This window comes from Gymnoscopelus braueri (assembly GCF_963280865.1).
Source record: "Gymnoscopelus braueri genome assembly, chromosome: 19".
Taxonomy (NCBI): domain Eukaryota; kingdom Metazoa; phylum Chordata; class Actinopteri; order Myctophiformes; family Myctophidae; genus Gymnoscopelus; species Gymnoscopelus braueri.
Genome location: NC_137621.1, coordinates 15,098,221 through 15,106,257, shown reverse-complemented (window position 1 = coordinate 15,106,257; position 8,037 = coordinate 15,098,221). Strand labels below are relative to the sequence as shown.

Sequence of the window (8,037 nt, the reverse complement as noted above, 5' to 3'; positions counted from 1 at the left end):
ACACGCAGCAAATTCGGAACCGGGATTCAAATCCGCGACACGCCCTAGCTGCGCGGACCGCTACACCAGCCGTCCGGGCCCATTATTAATTTAAAAAAGGGTGTACTATAAAGGTCAGCCTGCCCTGTTTTGACCAAGCCCCCTGGACTGGGAAGACTGGTTGAGGCAAAGGTTGACCAACTCTGATACTGCAAGGTTGCCAAAACAACGTGTACAAGCATGACGCATAAAGGACACTAGTGTGCACTGCATGCTCTACAGTATATGGTCTCAAAGCCTATAGTGTGCATGCTCCATTGAGATATGTCCATAGTTCAATGGTTTTGACCCTTCTGTAGTTTTTTAACGTATCGTCTCTGTCGGGTGGAAACCTCATTATGTCCAAAACTGTTACTTTTCAGGATTCAAATTCAAAAACAGCTAAAGTAGCAGATCTACAAGCTCAGAACACGGCGCTTTGCGCTGCGTTTCGAGCTGCGTTTCGAGCTGCGTTTCGAGCTTGTGGATCTGCTACTTTTGATGCTTTAGTGTGACGCTGTAGTAAGATCAAGTAAGGCGTTAATATACGAAAAAACACAAACAGTTAGAATTATGGACAGAAGAGGTTTCTGCGACTATATAAAATTGCACACGAAAACAAACTACAAAATACAACACTAAATGATCCTTCTTGACAGCTGGAATGGCCTGTTACACGTTGCTGACATATTTTGACGCTGAGGGCCTTGCCGTCCAGAACACATCCACATCTCAACCGTATGAAATCATGTTTTTCACAACAACAACAAAAGACACAAGTTATAAGGCTATATGTATACAAGTCAACTCTCCCATACCAAAATAAGATACAAAATATTTTTAACTGCTAATAAATAAATAACATCCTTACATTTTACAGATAAAGAGATATCTAATGCACATGGGCTCTATTTCAAAACTGTTTTAGGCTGGCCAAGTCAAACTAGAAAATATTCGGTTGCCCAAATAAAGGCAAATCAATAAATAAAGTCAACAGTGATGCTGCTTTGTGCAAAGATTTTTTTTGTACAGTAACCTACTGTGCATGAACACTATGTTATAATAAAGACGGGTACCTAAAAATACAAGGCACAATAATAACACATAACCTAATTAGGAAACCTTGAAGAAACATTAGTTCTAATATCCAGCATACAGTATTGTCAGTGGGAGTTGGAGCTGAATCCCACTGTTTGGACTCTGGCCTGTGAACAGACTGCAAGGACGCGTTTCAAAGCAAAAATCACACTTTGGTAGAGGTTTGGGTTGTGTGGATACCTTGCCATGATGTAACTCCAAATATTGGAGAGAGATCTTCAGTAATTGCTCACTTGAGTAGAAATTAATATTCTAAAATAGCTTCCCCATTTAAATAATAGTTGTTTTTTTTAAATGCACAACATACACTGCACTAATACATATGTATTAGGTTCAGGCTACAGTACTCATATACCAAGATGCTCAGACAGAACCTCATTCTTGTGACATTTAACAGTTTTGTTAATGTGCTAAAAGAGTGACTTTGATACCTAGATCATCATATTTTCGAATATCAATACCTAATCAACGGGGCAACTATTTAAGATATCTTGCCAATAGTTGGAGTTACATCATGGTATGACCCCCAACCCAAATCTCTACCAACATTTTGCATTAAATGGCTTATGTTTGCGAGCCAAAGTGGGGCCATGTGTCTGACTTAGGAGAACATTTTATGACATCTTTATCCTTCTACATTAATGACAATAAGTTGTGCAAATGCAGCATCAGAAACCCACAATGTGAAGAATGTTAGCATACAAATATAGAGCTGATGATTAGAAATAGGCAGTAATTAGAAAGAACATTAATGCACATAATGAATACATTTCTAATTTAACTGTATTACTTAAAAAATAAAGGAAATAGTGGTTGAGATTAATTAATATATCATTGCTGTAGCTAACATGGCCATAGTAAAAGTCCAAACATCTGGGATTCAGCCTTCATTTCATTTTTTAAAAAGGTACTTTTGTTATGCAAGTAAATTAATGAGCAGGTAATTATGTGAAAAACATTTTGTCCCCATCCCACTGACTAGCATTACTAAGATTGTAATGAGAGACAATTGGTAGCCTCCCAAAAGCAGCACTGGTATTAAAACACTTCAGATTTCTCATTAGAATCACAGTCAGTGACCAATCAGGATGATTTCTCCCAAGAGTGTCCTTTAATAATGCACTTGAATTGATTGCTGCACTATGAAACAAAGGCCATTTGCTGAATGATGCTGGAAGCAGTTGATAGGATTATATAATTAATCCCTGTTCTACTTACAACACCTATCTTTATTCAAAACACCACTAAGGCGAGATCAGGCACAAGATTAGTTTATCTTACTATCGGTGGAGTTTATTGTCATGGGCTGCATGTGGAAGGTTGATTGGCTAGCCTCCTGAACTGATCATTTGATACTTGTGTACAACAAGTACAATGAAATCTTCCTTTGAATGTAAACAGAGACAGACATCCAATGAGCTTGCAGTTAAACAGCATATCAATGAACTGAATAATGCATTAATACTCATACTGTCAACACTCATAAAGTGCTTTGAAAATATTTGAGCAAGGACAATGTTAAAAAAAAAAAACACTTCTCACTCCGATCTTGAGTTTGAGATCAAAACTCAAAACTTGTAGCATTCTGATGTTACTTACATGTTGATAACTGTGTTCCAAAAACTGTGATACAGCACACCACAATTAAAGGGCAAGACCACTTTGGTAGAGGTTTGGGTTTTGTAGTTACCTTGCCATGATGTAACTCCAAAGGTGGGCAAGAAAAAGAAAAAAATTGCTCCATTGATTAGAAATTGATAATTCAAAATATGCTCCTCATTGACTTACATTGTACGGTAAAACAGCTCTCAAAGTCACTGTTTTAGCACATAAACAAACGCAAACAAAGTTGATTCAGACAATATAGAACATCACCGAACCCAGTACTGTTTTTTTTTTTAATAAAAATGTCAACTTCCTGTTGATTTTGCCATTTTTAATAAGTAGAAAACCTGGACTGGATCCGCGGATCCGGATCCAGATCTTCAAATAGTAAAATCAACAGGAAGTTGACATTTTTATTAAAAAACAAACAGTACTGGGTTTGGTGATGCTCTATATTGCCTGAATCAGCTATGTTTGGGTTCATTTATGTGCTAAAAGAGTGACTTTGAGAGCTGTTTTACCGTACAATGTAAGTCAATGAGGAGCATATATATCGATGGAGCAATTATTTTTGATTTCTTGCCCACCTTTGGGGTTACATCATGGCAAGGTAACTACACAAACCAAACCTCTACCAAAGTGGTCTTACCCTTTAAATCACAGCTTCATGTACAGAAGTAGTATCCAAGTACAGAAAGGCAACATTCTATTGCAGTGTGTTTTGGTTTCAGTTTATCTTACATCCAAGACGCTCATCTGGCGCCTGGTCCTTCAGACAATCTTCCCGTTCTCTCTAGCCTGCAAAAACAGAAGATTGTGCGAGACAATGACTTAATTTTTTTTACAATACACATACTGTATGCATGCAGTCATTCTCTATGGAATCCCTGAAAGCCAGGCAACTGCTCAGATGAACAGGCATTCTCTCTTAATCTTTTTTTTACTTCAGTGCTGCAAACTGGCCTGGGAGGCACTAGAATATACAAATTCCCAAAGTCTAAAACAGTGGTTCTGGCCGGATGCCTTTTTTGAGCTCTGAATCACTAGCATATTTCAAACAATCCTCAAGGACCACCCACAACTACTTTTCAGTCAAGACAACTCTTGGATTGAATACATATATTTATTGAGCATAAATATTTATAAGCATATTTGGCATCACGGCTCTGTCTCGTTTCATTCATTCCCTGTAAAGCATGAATTATAATAAATGATTTGCCAACTAGATTTTACAAGGGAATGGAATGAAATAGACCCCCATAAGGGAATCATAGAAACAGAGCCCACAGGTGGATGCCGGGGTGGTGGTGGGAGCACAAAAACACTTCATAGAGCAGAGCACAAAGCAGCAGCGGAGCAGCAGCACGGCAGAGCAGCAAGATGGCAGAGCAGCAGCAAGAAGAATGAGGTGTGAGCATGGAGGTTTAAAATAGCCCGCCCCCATCAGATGGAGTGAGCATTTGACTGATCAGCTGATCAGGAATTGGCGCTCATTTGAGTTGTCTGCCTGAACTAGTTCCGCAGGTTTTGCATCATATACAGTATACATACCATACAGTACATACATACGCATCATAAGACAGACAGACAGACATACTGTACGATACATACATTTGCTGTGGACCACTAGTGATTTGCCTGACCCTGGTTGTTGTACTGACCTTGTCACTGCTTGTGGTGTGCGTTGGACATGTTTCTCCAGACTCCAGGCTCAGAACAGATAGACCAGAGTCTATTAGCTCCTCTGTGAAGGAAAGCCAACATTAGTTCATTGAAGATATCATCCAGGAGTTTGAGGGTCACGGGGATCAGGACTGTAATAATTTCTCAAATATGAATTCTGTTAACTTTTTGGGATTTGGGATTTTAAGTATTGTTTCCCATTTGTAAAGTAAGGAAAGTTTGTGTATTCAACTGCAATAATAAAAATCAGCTTCTCTATTGCCGCTCCCGCGTGTGTTTAGTGACATGTGCACGCCGATCCGGTACACATGCAAAGGACAGCACAGAAGCACACATGATTTCTGCTAAGGAAAGAGACAAATACTCTACGGACAAACTAGGGTTTCCCCAAATTCTGCACACTTCTAGAATTAACCACTTAAAGCACTATGTAACTTTCCTTTTCCACCCCGGATTTGAACCTGGTTTCCTGCGCAAGTGCTGACATTTTTACCATTGTGCTAATAGAGCCAGCCTGCTTGCTTGGGGGATAAATTGAATCTTGACCATGAGGTAAAAATTTGTGTCAGATCCTGTGTCTAGGTGAGACATGACCTTGGACACGATCTAAATGTCTCAATAGAAGAACTTTATATTGTATTAACAACATACTCTACAATACAGAAAATGTATGGTAGAGTTTTATTTCATACAACTAGCCGATCTACAAGCTCACAATGGGTCATGATGCAATGCTTTGGGGGCTTGTAGATCAGCTAATTTCCTTATTTTTTTCCCAAATCAACTGACATGCCTAAAAAAGGGATGCCAGGTTGAAAGTGGTTAATATACTGTATCACATCCTTCTTTTGTGTCCTGATTCTGTTGATTCAGTCGATGTTTTCAGCGTGGCAGAAATGACAGGGCCCTAACTATAAAAGCACACCTGCGTTTCGGTTGCTGATGGTGCTCTTGGCGTGCTCTACAGGCTGGACAGGGTTCTCCCGTAGGGAAGCACAGGAGCTCCCCACTCCCTCGGGAGGGAGGGGGGAGGCGAGCGGACTGTCCTTTACAGTGGATTCGGCTTCTGAAACGAGGTCGCCCGACGACACGTGCTGCTGGTAAGCAGAAGATTGTTCTCCTTGGTCGTGTGCACTACCGTCATCCCCCTGGACAATTTCAAGGGGCCGCCTCGGACGCGGCCTCTCAGTTTTGATTTTGCTGGGAGAGGAAACCTTTGATGAGCGGGGCGCTCTGGTTTCGGAGCAGGCCGCGTTCGTCGTAGTGTCGTTGTTCATCGTGCGGGACCCCCGGACGAGTTCCTCTGAGAAGCGCACTTTCTTCTCCGCAGCTCGAGGGGACGAGCTCTCAGTCTTACCCTGCGTGACGGCGTCCTCTTCGCCGGTAGCAGTTGACACAGGACACGCGGGTCCACCGCTTAATTCTGTCCCTTCTGAGACCGAACTGCACAGTTCTTCTGGGGTGGGCGACATCTTCACTTTTGGATCGCCGTCTCTGTGATCGCCTGCCTCTGGATTGGTCAGGGCATCAAGTTCCTCTAAGAAGTCTTCTAATGAGCTCTCGGGATTCTATTGGAGGAAGAAATGGAAATCAAGCTGCATTTCGGATAGAAGGATAATAATGGGATTATGTCATTACACCTGTGTATGATAAGGTTTTACACTTATACTGTACAACGCAGTTTGGATGTCCCACCTGTACATGCTCTCCTTCCTCATTTGCATCCCACCTGAGAAATGAGAGGTGTGGATGAAGTATTAAATAACCAACAAAGAGTTATAACTGCTAGAATGTTAGATACTTTAGTTAGCCACATGGTACTTAACCACTTAAGCACTATTTTATATTTCGTTATACAGTACAGTATTGCGCTGTGAAAAGAGCAGATCTACAAGCTCACAACGCATCGCATCGTGTTTCAAATTTCATTCTGGTAATCACACAACGGAGCTACCGGAGGTGTCGCCCAAAAGGCTACTTAAATGGATGTTACACAGTAAAGAATTTGTTTTGTTGTTGTTGAAGATTTTCACCTACAGTATAATGACACACCCAAAATAGGGAAGCCAGGCTGAAAATGGTTAGAAATCTATCACATCTACATTGTACACAAGAAGATCCCAACACATGAACATTGCACAGTGAAGAAAGAGAAAGGTCCAGTGGAGAAAACAACACGCAAGCAATGGAGACAGATGATCGTACGGAACTCATCTCACACACCTGAGTGTATGGTCACAGTTGATATTGTCTGTGGTGCCTGAGGGCATATCTCTCTCTCTCTCCCTCTGCCCCCTTCTCTTTCTCTCTCTCGCTCTGATCTTTTCCCATTAGTGACAGCAGCAGAGGCTAATAGCGAAGCCCTCTCTGGATGGTGCTGAATGCACTGAATGGCCCTTCTCACATGCTCGCATTGCTAGCCCGAGCTGAGAAATGGAAGGCCGTCTGGCCCTTTGACTCCACCGAATTGAAAGGCATTAACTCTTCCCCTCCCAGCTGTAATGTGTGTGGCTCTTATAATAAACAATCAAAGGATTTACTTTGTGCTTTGAGTGTCTATTCAAAGTCCACTAAGTAGCTAGCAGTGACACAGGTATGAGGTCTTTGTCAGTTTTTGAGATTAGGTAGACTTTAGGTTATTGATCCCACAGGGGAAATTCAGTTTAAACTTCACACAGCTGATGGCAGCTCAGATGGCCATGTTGAACACAAGGGGGGTTGTTTGTTAGGGGTTAAGCGTCTTGGTCAGGGACACTTGAACACGTAATGGGCAGACTTCGGACTGGGGAAGGGCAGTTGGTGACGGCCTCACTACCCACTCAGCTACGGCTGCCCCTATATTATGACCATGGCTTGTGTTATAAGACACTGTAACCAGCACCTTAACTTTCACCACAAGAAGACATCAAAACAGCTACAGTCCTTCACAATTTCTTCTTTTATTATTGTTATTATTTTCTTTTCTTTTTTACCTTGTTAATGTTGAACATGTTTTTATTCCACATTGAGCTCCTTGGAGTGTGTGTTTGTTTGTACTTTGTTGTATGGTACAAGCTGCTAAAAACAAATTGAGATTAATAAAGATGTTCCAAGATCGAAGAAAAAACAACAAGATGTGAATGAGGCTTTCTTGGTATTTAGTCAGCTGAAACGTATACATTTAATCTCATGACTTCCATAAATTAATACAGTAAGGTGCCCCACAATCATTTGAAGTGCTTTAACAGTACGGTCTCATACTGTGACTTGACGGTTGAAATCAGCTCTTGAATTGGCTTTAAATTGTTTAAATTCTTAGGTTGCAGCGGGTCATTCTTGAAATTGAGGTCGGCATTTCTGTTTTGCATTTGGATAACGTTGGGTTTTTACTGACCTGCGAGCCCTCCCAGTCAAACGGTCCTTGCCCTTGGCCGTACTGCTCACAACTGGCACATTTTTGGCACCCTTGCCTTTGCTCCGCATCTCATGACCTGGGGTGAAAAAGACATGGTCAAAGAAAGGCATCATTCTGTAATTCAGATATTATTCTTCCTCCATTGGCCTTTTTGGTAATTCATGATTTCATTTGAGGGGAACACATGCTTGTTAAAGGGCAGCCTGGGCCCTTTGCGACTGCGTGAACACCCTCTAGCA

General features: G+C 41.3%; 1 protein-coding gene across 4 annotated transcripts in view; it reads right to left on the bottom strand.

Moving 5' to 3' along the window:
• Nucleotides 1-510: 510 nt before the first annotated feature.
• The window catches only part of ccdc9b (coiled-coil domain containing 9B), a 40,072-nt gene continuing 32,545 nt past the window's right edge, over nucleotides 511-8,037 (bottom strand). For 3 of the 4 annotated variants that reach the window (XR_013932096.1, XR_013932097.1, XR_013932098.1), the window contains 6 exons: nucleotides 7,778-7,874; nucleotides 6,100-6,133; nucleotides 5,330-5,972; nucleotides 4,383-4,465; nucleotides 3,379-3,519; nucleotides 511-2,765 (listed from right to left, as the gene is read on the bottom strand). Coding sequence is in view for 1 of the 4 variants with exons in the window: in XM_080413784.1 (XP_080269910.1) it covers nucleotides 3,493-3,519; nucleotides 4,383-4,465; nucleotides 5,330-5,972; nucleotides 6,100-6,133; nucleotides 7,778-7,874 (884 nt within the window). In the remaining 3 variants the exon portion in view is untranslated. The remainder of the gene's footprint in view (nucleotides 2,766-3,378; nucleotides 3,520-4,382; nucleotides 4,466-5,329; nucleotides 5,973-6,099; nucleotides 6,134-7,777; nucleotides 7,875-8,037) is intronic. The other variant, XM_080413784.1, reaches the window with a different exon arrangement.